The sequence below is a fragment of the Perkinsus marinus genome (genome assembly GCF_000006405.1).
Source record: "Perkinsus marinus ATCC 50983 genomic scaffold scf_1104296934320, whole genome shotgun sequence".
NCBI classification, from domain to species: Eukaryota; Perkinsozoa; order Perkinsida; family Perkinsidae; genus Perkinsus; species Perkinsus marinus.
Genome location: NW_003214849.1, coordinates 121,846 through 142,241, shown reverse-complemented (window position 1 = coordinate 142,241; position 20,396 = coordinate 121,846). Strand labels below are relative to the sequence as shown.

At 39.8% G+C, this 20,396-nt stretch overlaps 2 protein-coding genes across 2 annotated transcripts in view; both read left to right on the top strand.

Moving 5' to 3' along the window:
• Nucleotides 1–664, top strand: part of Pmar_PMAR020339 (60S ribosomal protein L7A, putative) — a gene marked incomplete at both ends in the record, with an annotated part of 823 nt that extends 159 nt beyond the window's left edge. The window contains one exon of the mRNA XM_002784967.1: nt 86–664. Within this exon, the coding sequence (XP_002785013.1) occupies nt 86–664 (579 nt within the window). The remainder of the gene's footprint in view (nt 1–85) is intronic.
• A 1,780-nt stretch (nt 665–2,444) lies between these two features.
• Pmar_PMAR020338 (cGMP-dependent protein kinase, putative) lies at nt 2,445–18,479 on the top strand (the record flags this gene model as incomplete). Its single annotated transcript, XM_002784966.1, has 28 exons — nt 2,445–2,466; nt 4,339–4,422; nt 5,880–5,985; nt 6,875–7,003; nt 7,815–7,944; nt 8,457–8,612; nt 9,201–9,348; nt 9,770–9,840; nt 10,351–10,439; nt 11,354–11,453; nt 12,238–12,343; nt 12,717–12,796; nt 12,900–12,965; nt 13,001–13,090; nt 13,477–13,539; nt 13,759–13,839; nt 14,249–14,395; nt 14,430–14,495; nt 14,706–14,828; nt 15,226–15,285; nt 15,481–15,585; nt 15,632–15,774; nt 16,172–16,312; nt 16,657–16,773; nt 16,972–17,123; nt 17,387–17,541; nt 18,042–18,158; nt 18,432–18,479. The coding sequence occupies 28 exons, from the start codon at nt 2,445–2,447 to the stop codon at nt 18,477–18,479; spliced, it is 2,895 nt and encodes a 964-aa protein (XP_002785012.1).
• Nucleotides 18,480–20,396: the final 1,917 nt, after the last annotated feature.

Genomic DNA, 20,396 nt, shown 5'->3' with positions numbered 1-20,396 from the left:
TCAGCATCCGTTGGTTGGTCATCTGGAGTGGCTTTGTAATTCACTACCTCCGAATGTAGTTGAATCTTATTTCTTTTCGTTCTAGGTCCCACCGATGATCAACCAGTTCACCAACACCTTGAACAAGAACCAGGCCACTCACGTTCTCAAGTTCTTGGCCAAGTACCGTCCCGAGACTCCCGCTGACAAGCGTGCCCGTCTTATGGCCATCGCTAAGGCTAAGGAGGCCGGTGAGGAGACCACTCAGACCAAGCCCACTGCTATTGCCTATGGTCTCAATAAGGTTACCTCTCTTGTGGAGCAGAACAAGGCTAAGCTCGTTGTGATCGCCTCTGATGTCGATCCCATTGAGCTCGTCGTGTGGCTCCCCACTCTGTGCCGCAAGAAGGACGTCCCCTACTGCATCATCAAGGGCAAGTCTCGTCTTGGTCAACTCGTTGGTAAGAAGACTGCCGCTGTTGTTGCCGTGACTGAGGTCGGTAAGGAGGATGCCGCCGCTTTGGAGACCATCCAGAAGACCATGCACGTCCAGTACAACGAGAACACTGACATCCGTCGTCACTGGGGTGGTGGAATCATGGGCCAGAAGTCCAACGATGTTATCGCCAAGCGTGAGAAGGCTCTTGCTGAGGAGGCTGCCAAGAAGATGGCTATCGCCGCCTAAGGAGATTCTCTGAGGTTGAGTTCGGTTCAACTCGGGTGTTGTTTTACTGTTGTGTTACGAGTGTCTTTGTGATGATAGGATGATAAGTTGCAGGAGTGATTATAAAAGATGACGAGTCTGATTGGAAACCAATTGTGTCGGTTGAGCCGTTTTGGCTCTATGATTTCATGCGGTAACCTTTTCAATGACTGATTATTGAGGCATTTGTATGACCTGCTATTATCGGGAATGCGATTGATGACGAATATTCGTATTAGCTCTAACCGAAGCCAGTTTGGCTGTGTAGACATGCGTATGTTTCAGCCTTGACTGACGCATTAAATGAGGGCGTTTGATGATACGAATATCAAATGGGTAATTTGCGTCCGAGGTCGTTAGAGGCTGGTGACGATTACTTTAAATGGGAATCTCTCTGATGCCTTAAGAAAAGTATTTTAGCAGTAGCTTCAATCGGGTGTATAATAGAGTTTCACCCGTGATATGATAAACGCTGGTGAAAGACACATCTCACGACTATTGCATAGTGCGAATATCGCGTGTTTTCATCGAGTTTCACACCACTTCACGTAAAGCGTGAGAATCTGCAATACATGGCATCGAAGTGTATGAGAAAATACCTGTAATCGAGGCGGTATACATAAACTGTATAATGCGTGGTTATTGATGAGAAATAGAATAGCCGCTCGTGTTGGAAAGTGTGCACGAGGCCAAGTGTTGGTGACAGTATGGGAAACATGGTTGTTGTTAGACGTGAAATCTCACGCCTTAGGCGTATGTGTTGAAGACTTATAATGATCACAGCGCCTAGAGTTTTAGACTGTAAGTGTACTCTGGCAGTAACAGGTTAGTCAAGTAGGCGTACAAAAGACGGTATTGAATATTCGAAGGTGTACAGTTTACAACCCCTAGCAACATCGTTGATGAGAAATCGGAGGTTTGGAAAATTCTCATTGATTCCTGTACATTTCTAACCAGATTCGTACGTAACCTGCCATAAGTGAGGAAAGCGAACATATATTTCAACAGCTGTCGATTATATCCAAGTTATCGTTACCTTGTCTTGCTTTTTGTTTCTCTCTACTTCATCTCGCAAGTCTGCCGATGCATTGATCATAGCGCAACAAAGGATAGGTGAAGCAGGTAGATCAGACAAGAATTTGTAGTTTGGGTATACTTCATGGCGACCATAAACATCCGGAACGGTAACGGTTTCACGGAGTGTAGGTGCGATCGTGACCACTTTTGGGAAAATACACTTTTTTGACCAAACGATTTTGGCCGTGTAAAAGTTTCCGTGTTCGTTAAAAAATTATCCGAGAACGATTGTGATCGCCATGGTCATGTTACTCACAGAATACTAGTGCATCGCTTCGGTCATGTGCATGATGACCCACATGAGGTGCTGAGGTAACGCTTCCTTTCATGGGGTAGGTTACTGGCAAGTTAGGTTTAATGCATTTCTGTCTTCATAATCGTCCGTCATTATTTGTGGTTCTGCGTTGGATGTATTCAATTCGTAGTAGGGGGATTTATATTATCTTTTCTATGAGATAGACGATGTTGGAAAATATGCACATGGTGAAGTACACATTGGAAAATCTGAGGAAATTTTTTGGGGGAAATTCTCAGTGATTCCTGTGCCTTTCTTAGCGGGTTCGTATGTAAACTGCTATAATTGGTGAGGAAAAGGAACATATATTTCTACACTAGAGATAGATATTACTATAATAACTACTTCGTGTATAATACTAGTATAGACTATACCGTGTTGGTGGAATGAATGTTCGCCTTCATACACCGAGGTAAGCTTTCTTTATGTGTTTTCTCTCACAAGAAGCTTTCTAATACTATTTTTCCGAACTAGAACTGGTCTTATGTTTACACACTGAGTATGATGAATTAGAACGGAAATACACTTGGGTGAAATTCTACTTTTGTATTGATCAACATATTCTGTACTGCGACGGTTTCACTCTCACTAGGTGTAGTTTATTAATATTTAATACATGGTAATATAGTTATCTATACAGATTATATTATAATTATATTGTTATATTATATTATGTTATTTATATTAATTTTTACTAGTGAGATAGTGTACAGTTATGCATATATACATTTTCGAGATGGCTAAGTTCTTCAATTTGAGACTAGTACGACTATAGACTACGGAACGCTTCTGAAACGTTGGTGTCAATCGATTCACATTGTTATCAAAGTTGATATTACTCAAAGTTGACTTTCGACAAACTCCCCAAAAATTGAAGGCAACGAAGTTGAAAACACTACTGTGCATAACGATTCGTTTATACGCCGTATATAAAGTGCAGTGGGGCCTCTACGCCTTGGCCGTGATAGCTCTCGAGCATTTCTCAATTCCCGGTGATAATACATAGATTCCTCATGACGTTTTAGTAGTCTCAAGTCTGTGATGTGATCGATTTACGGTATACTTCAAAAACACTTTGGAGTTTCGCCCGTTTACGTGAAGTGACGTAATAATACTCTGTGAAAAACGCGATATTCGCGGTGATATGCAGTAGTCGTGAAATATGTTTTTCATATCACTAGGGCGGTGAAACTTCAGTGTTTGCGGAATTTTACAGGTAAGGATGACATTTTACCAGAATTTCCGTATGTTTAAGCTGGAAAAAGTTTCATCATTCGAGTGCATCATAACGGCTATGAAAGATTCATTTATTGTGATTCGTATTATTTACCATCGTAGACGTATATAATTTTAATTTTTTTCACAAAGGAATGCGCTCGTTGGACGACGATTTTTTATACGGTTATTTGCTTCGAGTGAGTGGGAAACCGAATCGGTTTCGTAAATAGAGTTTCACCTTGGTGAAGAGAGTATTACGCCACTTCACGTAAAACGGGTGAAACTCCATTGTGAAATTTTCGAGCACACACATGTGAAAACGACTATGGTAAAATGAGTGAATATTCTCATCGAGTAATTTTCTAATTGTTGGTGGTGAATCGAGGCACAATGGTTCTACTATATTGCAAACCGTTTCACTTTCCTTGAAAAATAAATAATTTCATAACGCTCGCATATTACGAGTGATGAACATGTACATTTCATACCGAGTGGCGACAGAGTATACTTTTTTGCATTGGAGTTTCACCACCCTAGTGATATGAAAAACACTGGTGGAAAATATATTTCACGACTACTGGGAATATCGGGGAGTATTACGCCACTTTACGTAAAACGGGTGAGACTCCATTATACAAGTTCATATACGAATTAGGGTAGAAATGTACACATACACCAATGAGAATTTACCAAAAATTTCTCATTTTTTATTGTCACCAACACGTGGTTGGTCATGTGCATATTTTTCCCTAACACTGACGTTGTAGTGATCATCTGTGAAAGCGTTTGAGAAATGAACATGTACTTTCTCTGACGAAATTTTGAAATCTAATCTGGAAAGTTCATAATTTTCCATTCTGAAAAGAAATATTTACGACGAAAATTTTTATTTTCAAAAACTCGAGTCGGAAACGAAAATTTTCCGGAAGATTTCCCCATTGACGGTATAGATAAATGTATATATGTAACGTTTATACTCGAGGTAAAACGTCCAGCCAACGATTATTTTCTGGACTTGGGAATCGAGTTGAGTTGGTGAGAATATGTCGCACTCTATCATTGGTAGTGTTCCATCTCATTTTCGTGTGTATTAATTTGTCTATCACTGGTGACGCTGTTATGGGTTGCGGAGCATCGACGCCAGGAAAAGGTGAGGATATATGATTTTTGTTGGGGATTTGGGCATTGATATAACACTGGAGTTTCACGACCCGTAAAAGTGTGTGAAAAACGCGATATTCGCGGTGATATTCAGTTTTTTCACTAGTGTTCTTTTCATATCACTAGGGTGGTGAAATTTCATTGTATTGGATAGGTGGTAGATTTCGCAGACGGTCAAGCACATGTGTTGGTGACAATATGAAAATTCTGAGGATTTTTTTTTCCGATTCATTGTTTGTTTCTGTACACTTGTGGCAATTCTTATACAAACTCCTACGATTAGCTGTGGAAAGTATTGAGCTCGTCAGGTGAGGAAAACGACAATTTATATTGCATCACTGCTGAATATAATGTTATGTCCCTTTTTGTGCGAGCGCTCTAAGATATGTAGTGCATTGAGATTGTGATCAGCTGGGCTAGATATTCTCGTATTTGCAATCGTAGATAGAGTATTATTAAATCAACTTTATCATCGTTATGTCGAGTTCACCATTGCTAGGGTCACAACAATAATTGCAGGTGAATGTCTTAGAAGTGTATAATTTGTTTATATCTAATTTATTATTATTATCGTTATTGTATATTCACATTTATACAGTGCAGTTTCACGACCCTTTTTACGTGAAGTGGCGTAAAACTCGGTGAAAAACGCGATATTCGCGGTGATATGCAGTAGTCGTGAAATATGTTTTTCATGTCACTAGGGTGGTGAAACTCCAATATATTATCGATTGGTTATATATCATATCTCACCGTATAACAAATTAGCAGAATTAAACTACAAATAAACGCAGCTGCCTGACTGTACTCAGCCGACGTTGAGTGTCCCCATCATAACATAAGAAATTCCCTTACCCCGATTGAGGCCCCCTATGTGCTGCTGGAACGTGGGTTTCAATAAATGCAGTAGCAATTTCCAGAATTCTCGCGGTCGTGTGGGAAGATACGCACGTGGTCAGTTTTGTAGTGAGTTGGTGACAATATGAAAATGTGAGGAAATTTTGGGAAATTTCTGTTCATGATAAAGAGTTTTTTGTATAATTTTTTTCGTGAATATTTTTTTTGTAAATTTTTTGGGTTCGGGTGAGGAAAGGAAATATATATAATTCCTTTGATAATAATATAATATAAAATTATATAATAATTTTTATAATGTTTATTCTTCTTCAACGCTGATCAGTTCCACCATCTGCATACCGAAACGGGGAAACAAATGATCGAGAATCTCCGAAAATGAATTCTGCGACATCAAAACACTCCCCAAAGGCTCAGCATAGAAGTCCTAAAGGTAGCGATAAACTAAATTTCGTTGTTGGTGCATTTATCGCTAATCACGACATTTTTGGAATTAGTATTTTCAGATTGTTTTATATGTTCGATTCGATTTTGATAAGGTTGAAATCGGGCGTTTTTGGTCCGTGGTGAATTTGGGTTGTTTTTACTCAGCGATTGAGTCCGGCCTGCGAGTGGTACTGCCCAAAGCCGAACCAGGGAAGATCATATTGAAACGAAACGGTCGCCAATCGGAAGGTCAGTTGTTGATGGTGATCGGGTATGGTGCTCAGCTATTTGGGTACACAATTCATCTTGTTGTCGTATATGTTGTTGTACATGTTGTTGTACATGTTGTTGTATATGTTGTTGTATATGTTGTATATGTTGTTGTTGTTGTTGTTGTTGTATATGTTGTTGTATATGTTGTTGTGGTTGTTGTTGTTGTTGTTGTATATGTTGTTGTTGTTGTTGTTGTATATGTTGCTGTGGTTGTTGTTGTTGTTGTTGTATATGTTGTTGTGGTTGTTGTTGTTGTTGTTGTTGTATATGTTGTTGTTGTTGTTGTATATGTTGCTGTGGTTGTTGTTGTTGTTGTTGTTGTTGTTGTTGTTGTTGTTGTTGTTGTTGTTGTTGTTGTTGTTGTTGTTGTATATGTTGTTGTGGTTGTTGTTGTTGTATATGTTGTTGTGGTTGTTGTTGTTGTTGTATATGTTGTTGTTGTTGTTGTTGTATATGTTGTTGTGGTTGTTGTTGTTGTTGTTGTATATGTTGTTGTGGTTGTTGTGGTTGTTGTTGTTGTTGTTGTATATGTTGTTGTGGTTGTTGTTGTTGTTGTATATGTTGTTGTGGTTGTTGTTGTTGTTGTTGTATATGTTGTTGTGGTTGTTGTTGTTGTTGTATATGTTGTTGTGGTTGTTGTTGTTGTTGTTGTATATGTTGTTGTGGTTGTTGTTGTATATGTTATATATGTTGTTGTATATGTTGTTGTTGTATATGTTGTTGTTGTTGTTGTTGTTGTTGTTGTTGTTGTTGTATATGTTGTTGTTGTTGTTGTTGTTGTTGTTGTTGTTGTTGTTGTATATGTTGTTGTTGTTCATGGACTTGCCCTATCTCTAATACTACTACCCCACAGTTTCTTCAGGTAGTAGCAGTAGTGGTGTTGGTAGCTTTGCTCTTCGTGACCATCGTAAAAGAGCCCAACGATTGTTGAAAAAGCCGACACTAGCAGCAAAGGGAAGCGAGGGGGAAGGGACGGACTCGTCGGTGAATAACGAGATGACTCTGGAAGAGAAAAAGTGATATTACGGATGGAAAAATATATATGTTGGCTTTCCTCAGTTTATAACCAATGAAAGTTTTCCGGAAATTTTTCAAAATTTTCACATTTTCGCCCACACTATATTGAGTACCGTAATTTCAGTATATACGAATTCGGGTAGAAGTGTACAGAAACCAATGAGAATTTCCCGGATTTTTTTCAAAATTTTTACATTTTCACCCACACTATATAGTACCGTAATTTCAGTACATACAAATTTGGGTAGAAGTGTAGAGAAACCAATGAGAATTTTCTTGAATTTTTTAGATTTTCGCCCCCACACTGTTGACATCAGATTTATTCTGGTATCATGATTTTAGTGCATACGAATTTGGGTAGAAGTGTACAGAAAAAAAACAGAAAAATTTACGAAAAAAATAACAGAAATTTTCTCACGAGTTAGTTCACTTGGTCATTTGTAGTGTTGGAGTAGGAATATATGTTCGCCGCTTCCCTCAGCTGAGCTCAGGAGTTTCCGAAGCTAATTATAGAATTCGGGTAGAAGTGTACAGAAAGCAATGAGAATTCCCCAGAATTTCCTCCCAAAATTTTCATATTATCACCAACACATGTAGTTGACCATGTGTATATTTCCCCCCACACAAAAGTACCAGTTTCCATCCCAGTAGTCGTGTTTCCTCGAGAATTTCCTCGCTTTTCCTCATAGTTTTCACAAGTGTCATGATGTATACACGAAGTTGGGCATGCGTGCATATTTTTCCAAACCGGTTATTCGGAAGTTTTGATTTTAATTGATTCTTTGCTTACTGTGTGGTGTTGGTGCTCAGTTTTCTGCGGCGCGTTGTTCAAAAACACTTTTTATTCGCGTCTCTGAAAGCTGAGGAGAGGGATGAAGTTATAATGCGTATGAAAAAGAGTGTGATCGAAGGCGGACAGACGTTATTTCAACAGGGAGATGTAGTGGGTTGGTGATCGGAAGACCCGGGTTCGATTCTGGGTGGGGGTATTTTTCCCGCGGGACTGAGGAATTTGCTGGAAAAACGATCGAGCCTATTCCGGTGCTCTAAATCGAATTGTATAGATTTGCTCAGTTTTTTTATGAGGGGGAAAATTTTTCGAAAATATTTGAAAGTTTTTCTTCAAAAAACGCGTTCTTTGAAAAGCACTAGTGAGAAATATTCGTCGCGGAATACAATTGTGAGCAGCGCGAAAAACACGTGGTATGTGTTTTACGTGATATGGGGTGAATCGCCAAGTGTTTTCAGTTTACTTCATATCGCGTTTTTCACATAGAGTATTACGCCACTTCACGTTAAACGGGTGAAACTTTCATAGTATTATGAAAATAGTAATAAAAAATATATTTTAATTTTATCAATAGTATATATAAGAATTGTTATTGTAAATGTACTGTGCAAAGACAAAGACAAGGAATTTTGATGTGTATTTTGATTTCCTCATTTTTTCAGGATGGCGATCGGTGCTATGCAGTCCAGAGCGGAGAATTTGAGATTAGCATTGATGAGGTTAATGTTAAAACGTTGGGGAAAGGAAGTACCTTTGGAGAGCTCGCCATGTTATATAATGTGAAGAGGACGGCAACTGTAAAGTGCAAACAAACAGGGGTAGTAGGGGCGATGAGCTTTGTAGTTGTGTGAATATGTGTTGGCTTATAGTGCGATGGAGTTTCACTACCCTAGTGATATGAAAAACAGTAGTGAAAAATATATTTCATATTGACGGCTCATCACCGCGAATATCGGGCTTTTCATAGGCTTTTACGCCACTTCCCGTAAAACGGGTTGTGAAACTCCGAGGGTGAGTCAGTGTTGGGAAATATATGTTCGCTTCCCTCAGCTGAGCTTGGGAGTTTCCAAGTATACGATTTCGAGTAGAAATTGACAGTGACTTCCTCCCAAAATTCCGATATTGTCATCAACATATGTAGTTGACCATGTGCACATCTTCTCACATTGTTGTTAGTTCGTCTTTAGTGTGTGCATCTGGTTCAGATTGCGGTGGGACAATTCTTGTCAGAATTTCATGTTTTAGTAGTTTTTAGCATTCTGTTTCAGCACGGAAACAGTATTTCTCGGCGTCTCAGCATTTAGGAGTTTTCAGCAGAAATTTTCAGAAGTATTCCTCCTCCGTTTTCATCTGTGCGAAATTTTGGTATCGGAATTTTTGATAAAATCTCGTCTGTGTGTGCATAGGTGTTGTGGGAAATATATGGGCGAACTTTCAAAAAGGTGATGAAGCTACTGCAGGGCAGAAGCTTGGCACATGTAGTCAAGTTCTTCAGCGACGAGCCAGACTTTGCCACTCTGAGTGATGCTGATAAGAAGTCCTTAGCATCCATTTGTAGGTCTGGGAAATACACTGCAATTTCACGACCTGTTTTACGTGAAGTGGTGTAATACTCGGTGAAAAACGCGATGATATTTGCAGTAGTCGTTAAATATATTCCTTTTCATATCACTAGGGTGGTGAAACTCCATTGTGAAAACAGTGGGGAAGGTTTTATCAAAAAATGAAGGCGCTAGTGTGGAGGTGGGATGACAATATGAAAATTGTGAGAAAATATGCGCAAATTCTCGTTGGTTTCCGAGCGCTCTACCCGAATTCGTATAACACGTGAGGAGTTCCTGAGCTCAGCTGATTGAATGAAACTTTACGGTATCTTTGCTGAGAAAAAATGGGAATTTTTTCGTATCTAGAATTTCGCATTATCAGATCTGGATTCTAGTTGGGTTGCATTTCCTCTCAGGAAGTCTGATGTCAGGTTCTGTGCAGAAATTTGATGACAATAAGCAAATACTGCGACGGGATGATCCTGGGGATTGGCTGCTCATAGTAGTATTGGGTTTCTAGTGGGGGGGAGGTTATATATGTTAGCTTTACTCAGCTGAGTATAGCAGTTTTTGAAAGTGTATTAAACAGTTTATATGCGAATTTGGGTAGAAGTGTGCAGAAAGCAATAAGAATTTTTCAAATTTCATTATTGTCATCATCACCAACACATGGAGATGATGACCATGTGCATATTTCCCTTTACACTGGTTGAATTGAAATTGTTGTGGTTTCGGAATATATGTTGTCTTTTTTGAGAGCCCAATTGAGGAGTTTACTATATGAATTTTCCCACACTCGTGAGTAATATCATTGGAGTTTCACCCGTGAAGTGGCGTCGTAATACTCGGTGAAAAAGGCGATATTCGCGGTGATATGCAGTAGTCGTGAAATACGTTTTTCATATCACTAGGGTGGTGGTGATACTCCATTATTATTGCGCGCAATTTATGGTCTTTGGAAAAAAAGATAGAAATTTTGGGAAATTTCGGGTAGTTAACGATTGCTTGGTAGATTCAGTCTGGGAGGGTACGAAGCCAATACGGAGAGGGAAGTGAGCTCATGCTGGAGCCTGGGAGTGTTTGTGGCGGAGTTAGTCTTATGTAGTATAATTGTTGGGGTGGGAGAAATATATATGTGATGGACTGTATGTGTTGGTGAAGATTTTGAGAAAAATTGGGTTTCTGTATATTTCTAGCCGAAATGTCGTGTAAAAAGGGTGTAATGAGCTTTGGAAACTCCTGAGCTCAGCTGAGGAAAGAGAGGATATATTCCTACTCCAACACTGTATAGGAAACTCCTGAGCTCAGCTGAGGAAAGCGAGACTACATTCCTACTCCAACACTGTATAGGAAACTCCTGAGCTTAGCTGAGGAAAGCGAGCATATATTTCTACTTCAACACTGTATAGGAAACTCCTGAGCTCAGCTGAGGAAAGCGAACATATATTTCTACTTCAACACTGTATAGGAAACTCCTGAGCTCAGCTGAGGAAAGCGAACATATATTTCTACTTCAACACTGTATAGGAAACTCCTGAGCTCAGCTGAGGAAAGCGAACATATATTTCTACTTCAACACTGTATAGGAAACTCCTGAGCTCAGCTGAGGAGAGCGAACATATATTCCTACTCCAACACTGTATAGGAAACTCCTGAGCTCAGCTGAGGAAAGCTAACACATATTCCTACTCCAACACTGTATAGGAAACTCCTGAGCTCAGCTGAGGAAAGAGAACATATATTCCTACTCCAACACTGTATAGGGAACTCCTGAGCTCAGCTGATGAAAGCGAACATATATTCCTACTCCAACGCTGTAATTTTTCGGGAGAACGTAAATCAGTAGGAGATCACCCGTTTTACGCGAAGTGGCGTGACACTCTGTGAAAAACCTGATATGCAGTAGTCGTGAAATATGTTTTTCACTGGTGTTGTTTTTCATATCACTAGGGTGGTGAAACTACATCGTGTGTTACTCTGTGAGAGTTCAATTGTAGTTGTTGTGGTATCGGTAGGCATCACTGGAAGAATTATTATAATTCTCGCGCTGATGGGAATGTTGTATGCTTGGCGCTGGCGAGAAACGGTTTGGCGAAATTGAATTCCAATATAAAGGTAATAGTAGTGTGTTGGAGTTCCGCCTGTTTAACGTGAAGTGATGTTATAGGACGTGAATGCTGAGAAAAATTGGACTTCTACCCACCCTAGTGATATGAAAAACATATTTCACGACTACTGCATATCACCGCGAATATCGCGTTTTTCACCGAGTTTTACGCCACTTCCCGTAAAACGGGTCGTGAAACTCCGTTTCTCTCCGGGAACTAATTTGCGAAGTATTTTTGGCACTAGTGTTTATTACATCACGGATGAAGGTGATACTCGAGGATTGGATAGTCCTACAGTTTACGTGGAGAAGTACACCACTTCGCGTTGAACGAGTCGTGAAATTACATTTTATGAAAGATGGAAAATGTCCGTACTGAGGATCGAACCTTGGCTGAGGTTAGCGGCACTGTTTATGCCATAGTCGGAGTCATTGGAGTTTCACTGGTTATAATAAAAACAGTGGTGGAAGATGTGTTTCACAATTTATTCGGTGGGAAACAATTGTGTTATCGATGTTCGCGGAAATATATACGTTTTATAATATTCATGGAGTATTACACCCCTTCGCGTTGAAGGGGTGTAAGTCTAATAATAATTAGAATTTGTTATTAATGGAGATTCACCCTAGTGATGTGAAAAATACTAGTTCACAATTTTCTTCGCGAAAAAACAATTGTGTTATCGGTGTTCGCGGAAATATATACGTTTTATAATATTCATGGAGTATTACGCCACTTCACGTTAAACGGGTTGCGAGGATCTACTGTGTAGTGTGGATGGTCTCTTTTAGGAAGTACTGAAGAGAGCGTCTAAAAAGGGCGTGCTGAAGAATCTTGATTTCTATGAGAAACTCGATCGGGAACAGCAAAACTACTTAGTGGACGTTGTTGAGGAATGTGAGTGTTTTGTAGCAGGGCGTCGTCCAGCTCTCAGAAATAACGTTCCTAGGATCCCGCGGAGAGTAGGAGCAAATGTTCCGAATGAGCAATTTTTATAATGGGGAGAATCTCGAAAATCGGCGGGGAATATGTTCCTAGCTGTTTTGAAACGGCATTAGTTTGTTCGAGAGGATTTCGAGTTCCTGTTTTGTAGTTGTATTTTGCACATGGCCAACCACATGTGTTGGTGACAATCTGAAAACTGCTAGGAAATTTGGGGTAGTTTCTGCGAAGTCTCCAGATCGGTATATAATAGTTAGTGAGGAAGCTGTTGAGCTCATCAGCTGAGGAAAGCGAAAATATTTTGGAGTGGTATTGTTGTGGTATGCAGATCATTACAAAAAAGGAGAAATGGTGGTCAAAGGGAAAGGTGATGATGAGTCCAGGGTCTTTATAGTGCTGTGTGGCTCGGTGAGTTGAAGGGTGGATAAATGGTGAAATGGTTAGTTGTCGTGGCTTTGAATCGATCCACCCGGGTTCAAATCTTTGTGGAGGTATTTTATTTCTTTTTCAGGCGGAGTTGCGACCAGCTGCCTCACATAATGGAAACTCCTCTAGAGTAAATCACACGGCGTTGGAGGTTGGCAGCAAAAAGGGGAAGTTTGTTTGTGTTAGGAGGTTACTGCTGGTTGCTGTGTGGGTGAGGAGGAGTTCTTGGACAACCGCAGAGTTGATTTTATGTTGACTGCCACCAGTGATGATGGAGTAAGAAGGTGACGATGAACGATTTTTGAAGGGGGGTTTCACCCGTTTTACGTGAAGTGGTGTAAAACGCGATAGACACTATCGAAAACGCACGGCGAATTGCACCTCATTTCAAGTGAAAAACATGATGTGTTTTTTCACGCGTTACTCACTGACAAAGTGCGTGTTTTTCGCGAAGGGGAATGTGAAATATTTTTTCTGCGAATGTTTTAATACCACGGGTGAAACTTCGCAGTGATGGAGAAATTAATGTTAAACTACCATTAGGAATGAACAAAATGGTTTATACGAAATTGGAAGTATTGATTTTCGAAATTATAACTTGGGAGTCTTCGAACGTTACTGAGTTTGGAGACTAGTCTCATTTTTATTTTATTTCTGAGCAGTTACACGTATTTGCGATAAAGAGCGCGGCCTTTCTGGAAAAGCTGAGGAATAGTTTTAATATGGTGAGTTGTGATGAGAGTATTGTTGAGTAGTTTTACGTGAAGTGGTGAGAAAGTTCGGGCGATATTCGCGGTGATATGTTTGTGAAATTTATTTTCAGGGGCGTTTTTTTCATATCACTAGGGTCAAACTCCACGTGTAAATATTATATTATTATATATTTTCAAGATTAATTTCATTAAAAACTCAACCGCTTTACGCTAGTAGTTATTTATTTGTAGGTTCACCCATTGTACGATGTGTCGTCATCTACCCCTGCTGGGAGGCCACCTTGCGTGCGACGCTATCTCGAATGGAACGAAGTGAGAGGAGCGGAAAACGGTCGCGGGGGGTTTATTATAAATTTCATATTTGAAATTTTGTTGTTTGGGATGAGAAATCAGAATCGTGAATATGGTTGTTTGTACATGTTGTGTATGTAGATCACATGTAACTATGGAGTTTCACCACCCTAGTGATATGAAAAACATATTTTACGACTATTGCATATCACCGCGAATATCGAGTTTTTCACAGAGTTTTACGCCACTTCACGTAAAACGGGGCGTGGAATTCCAATGGTGCAATAATACATACATTTGAGAACTCTATTGAGCAAGTCGTTGAATATAATTTCTATTGTTTTTTTCGCACAATTCCTGAAAATATGGAGTTGATTAATTTCGGAAATTTAGAATGTGAGCGATGTCATTTTTCCTGATTGATTTTCAGATCCGATCGATATTGCAGGAAATATATTTATTTAAAACTCTCACGAAAGAGCAGCTCTCGAGAGTGGTGATGAACATGTCGAAGCGAAGTTTTGATGCTTTTGCAAAAATCTGCACATTTGTAAGCGTTGAGGAAATGCAAGTGGAGGTAAGATTTCAAGATTTGTGTATATTGTTGTTAGGGCGATCCGTCTGATAATTTTTATCTGATCGGAAAAGGAAGTGTGTCGGTGGAAATACCCGGAAAGGTGAGGAATTGGATGATTTCTCGCTCGCCCGAAATTAGTGGTTCTTAAGAGCGTTTATTGGAGGCTCAACGGTTTGTAGAACTCCATGTGAAAAACGCGATATTCGCGGTGATATGCAGTAGTCGTAAAATATGTTTTTCATATCACTAGGGTGGTGAAACTCCATTGAGGTCCCGGGTTCAAATCGCGCAAATGTGATTTTATTTTCAGGGGGTAGTTCGTACATTATCAAGATGGGAATATTTTGGTGAGCGCGGGTTGCTATTTGAGATTCCTAGAAGTGCTACAATAACAGCAGCTGAGCCAACGACGTGTTTGATACTGCAAAAACAGGTGGGGGCATTTCATGGTTTCTATTGTAGTAGTGTTGCAAACTTTTGGGGTAGTGAGTGAGAATGAGTGCTTAAAAGGGCGAAATAGGATTTTCTAATGGAGTTTCACCTTAGTGATATTTAACGACTACTGCATATCACCGCGAATATCGCGTTTTTCACAGAGTATTATTACGACACTTCACGTAGAACGGCTTGTGAAACTCTAGTGAATATACACGATTGCGAGTTTGAAGTTCAACGATGACAACAGGAGTTATGATGAATGTCAGATCAGGAGAAAGCGATTTATTATATTGAAATAGTTCCCTGAGAATGTTGCTCACCGGACGAGAAAATTTTTCTTGATTTTTTTGTAATTTTTTGTAATTTTTTGTAATTTTTTGTAATGTTTTTAGGTTTTTCTGGATATCGTCGGTCCGTTTAGACAGTCTCTGGTGAATCGGATCGAACTACAGGTGGGTGTTGATTTATTGAGAATTGAAAATGCGATGGAAAAATTAATATTATGGAGTTTTAGTGATGTGAAAAAACAGTAGTGAAAAATATATTTCACGACTACTGCATGACCCGAATTTCGCGGAAAACGGTGAAACTCCGCTGAGTGATGACGTATGTTTTTTTCGTGTCGCAAATGAAACTCCATTGTTTAGGACGAGACTGTTAAAAAGGACGATTTGGAGCCTGTCGCCGTTGTTGGTTACGGGACTTTTGGTAGAGTTTTTCTGGTGAGGAATAGGAAAAGTCCCGAAAAAGAGGTGAAAAAATATTTTTTGCGATTTTTTGATTAGTTGTTTTTTTCAGTATGCATTGAAAGCGGTGTCGAAGAAACATGTGGTTGCGATGCAGCAGGAAAATTCGATCAATATTGAGAGGAAAATATTACTTCAACTTTATCACCCCTGCATAGTGCAGTTTGTGAAAACTTTTCAAGATGAGAAAAATGTGTAGGTGAATGTATGTTCGCTTTCCTCAGTTGAGCTGGAGAGTTGCCATTCGTAGTTATACGAAGTAGGGTATGGGAATAAGAATTTTTCCAGAATTTTCTCTCAGAATTTTAAGATTGTTACTAATACATGCAGTTGACCATGTGCATATTTCCCGCGACGTTGGGAACGTAAATGACGTAATTTCTAAGAGGAGTTCTCCAGTTTTGGAAAATAACGCTCCCTAGGTTTTGATAATATTGGAGTTTCACCCGTGAAGTGGCGTAAAACTCGGTGAAAAACGCGATATTCGAGGTGATATGCAGTAGTCGTGAAATATATTTTTCATATCACTAGGTGGTGAAACTCATTGTGTCATTATATGGAAACTTGATGGTATTTTTGGGGTTTTTGTCAGATATTTTTTAACGGAATTTTTGGGAGGTGGTGACTTATTCAATGCTATTCGCGAGATTGGGAACCTGAGCGAATTCCAAGCCCGTTACTATTCGGCAAGTATAATACTGTCGATCGAATATCTGCATGAAAAAGGAATAATGTGAGTAGATATGAATTCTCATTGGAGTTTCACAACCCGTTTTACGTGGAGTCGGTGAAAAACGCAATATTCGCGGTGATATGCAGTAGTCGCGAGATATGTTTTTCATATCACTAGGGTGGTGAAACTCCTTCGAAATGGTTTAAAAAAGACTAGTGAGAAACATGTTTCATATTCACTTTGCGGAAAACGCATGTGAGAAGTGAATAACGCGTAAAACGCGCAGACGTTTTAGAAGCGTTTCGTAGTCTTTAGTCGTACTAATCTCAAGCCGTGTAAAAAATGTAGATATGCTTATCTGTTCGCTTCGCACTGTATGAAGGAGTGTTGATGTGTTGTAATAGGTATCGAGATTTGAAGCCAGAAAATTTACTGTTGGATTTTGACGGCTGTGTGAAGTTGGTTGATTTCGGCTGTTGCAAACAGGCGTCGAGGTCGTACACTCTTATGGGAACTCCAGAGTAAGTAGGGATTGTATTTATGGAATATATGTTGTTCGCTCGCTTCGGATGATCTGGGGAGTCTATGTATGAGTTTGGCGGAGTTTTCTGAATTTTAATATTGTCACCAACGTATGTAGTGCATGATTACTCAGCTTTACATGAAGCGTTGTGTATCCATTATCGATTACTTGGGCGAGCGCTTTTTTCAATATGCAGGTATATAGCACCAGAAGTGATACTAGGACGGAGCTATACGGACTGCATTGATTGGTGGTCGACTGGTGTTTGTATGTATGAGTTTATATGTGGACCTTTGCCGTTTGGTGGTGACACTGACGATCAACTGGAGTTGTTTCGGCAGATCATCGGTGAGTGCTGGAGTTGAAATATACGTTTGGTTTTCCTCAGCTGAGTATAGGAGTTCCCAAAGTTATATTATTGAGGTTTGCAAATGAATTTGGGTAGAAGTGTGCAGAAAAAAATGAGAATTTCTCAAAATTTCTTTACAGAATTTTCATAACACACGTAGTTGAGCATGAGCTGATTTCGATCTGAAAAAAGTGAGTTTACTCGCGATGAGAATTTTTTGACTATATACATATTTCCCAAACTAGTTGTTTTTGATGGTCAGAAGCACCGTTAAGGTTTCCGTCGTGGTTGCGGGATCAAAACGCGAAGTCTATCATCACAGGGTTGATGCAAAAAAATCCTGAGGAGAGGCTTGGCGGAGGCATCTCGGGGGCTAAGGAGATAAAGCGACATCCGTACTTTAAGAAATTTGATTTCGTAAGGAGGGTGTGCTAATTTTTTAATAGTAACGATATTAAATATAGTTTTTTGGAGTTTCACACGTGATGGGGAAAACACTAGTGAAAAACATATCCATTATATATGTTCATAAGTATTACTAATCTAATTATATGTTATCAATCAATGGGGAATTGTATATCGATATCTTTTAATGAAGTATGGGATTAATGGTATTGATAATAATGTTGAGTCATTGGACAAGAATGTAACGTAGGTTAGTTTGTGGATATATTGGAGTTTTACCAGTTTTACGTGAAGTGGCGTGATACTCTGTGAAAAAGGCGTTATTCGCGGTGATATGCAGTAGTTGTGAAGTATGTTTTTCACTAGTGTTTTTTTCATATCACTAGGGTGGTGAATCTCTGTTGATTCTCGTGTGACGAACTTTGGGGAGTTTTGTTTTGGTAAAATGCATTTAGTTGTCTAGTACGTTTCGGGAAATTTTTTTCAAATGAAATTTTGGGTATGTGATTCAGGACGGGCTCTTGTCGCGGAGTGTGAAGTCGCAGTGGGTGCCTGATAGAGAGCAAACGATGAAACAATGGATAGATGCAACTGATCCTGGACTGTTGAGTTTGGAAAACTCAGGAGAGGTGAGTGAGAGCTCAGTGGTGTTTCATCCGTTTCACGTGAAGTGGCGAAAATCGCGATATGTAGTGGTTTATGAAATTTGTTTTTCGTATCGTGGGTGAAACTCCGGTCAACGTATGTGAGTAACAGTGTTAGAGGAATATATGTTTGCTTTCGTCAGCTGAGCTTCGGAGTTCCCATGCTAATTCGGGTAGAAGTGGTTGGAAAAAAAATATAATTTCCAAAAATTTTCACAAAATTTTCTCAATTTTCCCCACACTAATGAGATTGTTCAGGAAATGTCGGATGATTGTGTGAACATGGACTGGGCAAAGGACTTCTGATGATGATACTACTACTACTGTTAGTTTGTAGTTAACTACGTCTGGTGGCTGTGTCCCTTTAGACGTAGTTTGCTTTTACTGTGTCGGTCCTGTCTCATAAGCATTCAATGCTTACTCTTGTTGTGTGATTTAATAAGCGGTTTGTCAAGATAGAATTGATTGGGGACAGAAATTGTGCAATTTCATCACAGGATGATGAACAGAGGTTTATCTTTCCTCATCGGTCTTAGCTCATAAGCTTGTTGTGTAGCTTTTTTGATGTGGACTTGCGGTTTGTTGTGCTGAAATATATGTTCGCTTCTCTCAGCTACTGGGCTCGGGAGTTTGCTGACTAATTGTGAGAGTTTATACTCGAATTTAGGTAGAGGTGAATGCATGCCGACCATCAGTTTGTGATACACCGGTTTAGTTTCGTTTTTCTCCCCTTATAGAACTAGATAGGTAGTTACTTGTGTCGTGGGTCCACGCTCTGGAAGAGCTCGTTTTCTCGTGCGTGGTGATTCTGATGTCGCTCGCCCTATTGTGGACGCAGACACAGGCTTAGTCGTGTAACTTCACATGTAGTTGAGCATGTGCATATAGTTCAGTAGTGATGAAGTGAGGAGAGAGTGCACTTTTGATAGTGATTTGAGGGTGATAGGAGCTTCTGGAGGATACATAATGTGTTGTTTTTCTAACTAACGGTGCGAAATGAAGTTTCATCTGTTTCACGTGAAGTGGTGTAATACTCCACGTAAACTATAAGACGTATATGTTTACGCGAACACCGATGATACGATTGTTTTCCGGCAATGAAAATATGAATATATTAGAGCTTCACGACCCGTTTAACGTGTAGTGGTGTAATACTCCATGAAAATTATAAGACGTATATGTTTCCAATTGTTTTCCGTGGAGTAAAATGTGAAATATGTGCTTCACTCACGAGTTTTTTATATCGCTAGGGTGAGTGCAGTGTGGATAATTACATCATCAGAGTATGAGCGGAGCGGAGACAATTGTGATACCGGTAAGGGGCGTATTACGTTCTTACGCGATTTCGTAAATGTAATTTCGTCCCACGCTTACTAAGTGGAGTTTTGGACGGATACTTTAATACGGCTTCGATATAGTAATGAGTTATAATGCACTAAGCGTGACCGTTACTCGTATGCAATGGCCTCGCAAGACTTATGTGAGCTATCATGCACTGAAGTGAAGCGGTGTTAGTCGTGACCGTTACTCGTATATAATGGCCTCGCAAGACTTATGTGAGTTATCATGCACTGAAGTGAAGCGGTGTTAGTCGTGACCGGTACTCATACACAATGGCGAGCAAGACTTATGTGAGTTTGAGATGAGAATTGTGCAATTGCATCTGAGGATGATAAGTGGATGTCGATCGTTTCCTACTGGTATTGAGATGACAACATATAAGTTTAGTATCTGTTGGAAAGTGAGGAGTATTATGATCATGAGTAATAATAAAGGAGAGCAATGCTACAGCCGATAGAGGTTGGCATTTCCGAATCATGAGGCGAGACAGTAACTAAGTATAACACCTAGACTCTTCATTTGAGTGTGGTGAGGCTTCAACTGTCATAACCAAGGCTCTGAGGAGCTCACTTGTTGGTGGTCTGATTGTTGTAGGAAGATGTGATGAGTGCATCATGGGACGATGAATGGCGTCGAGCGCCTCCGAGTAGCTATGTACTTGCGTACGATAAGTTCATTGTCATTTGTATAGAGGCAGTATCAGTTTAAGACCTCTCAGTCTTGGTTAGAGTTTGGTCCGTTACGCCGTCCCACCAAAAAATGGTAAGTTATGCACTGAGGCGGTGCTAATACTGTAGGAGTGAACGGTGCATCGTTCGGTCTTGCATAGTGAACATAACATAAACAGATATATGAGGAGGTTGGGTTTCAGTCCCTCACTTG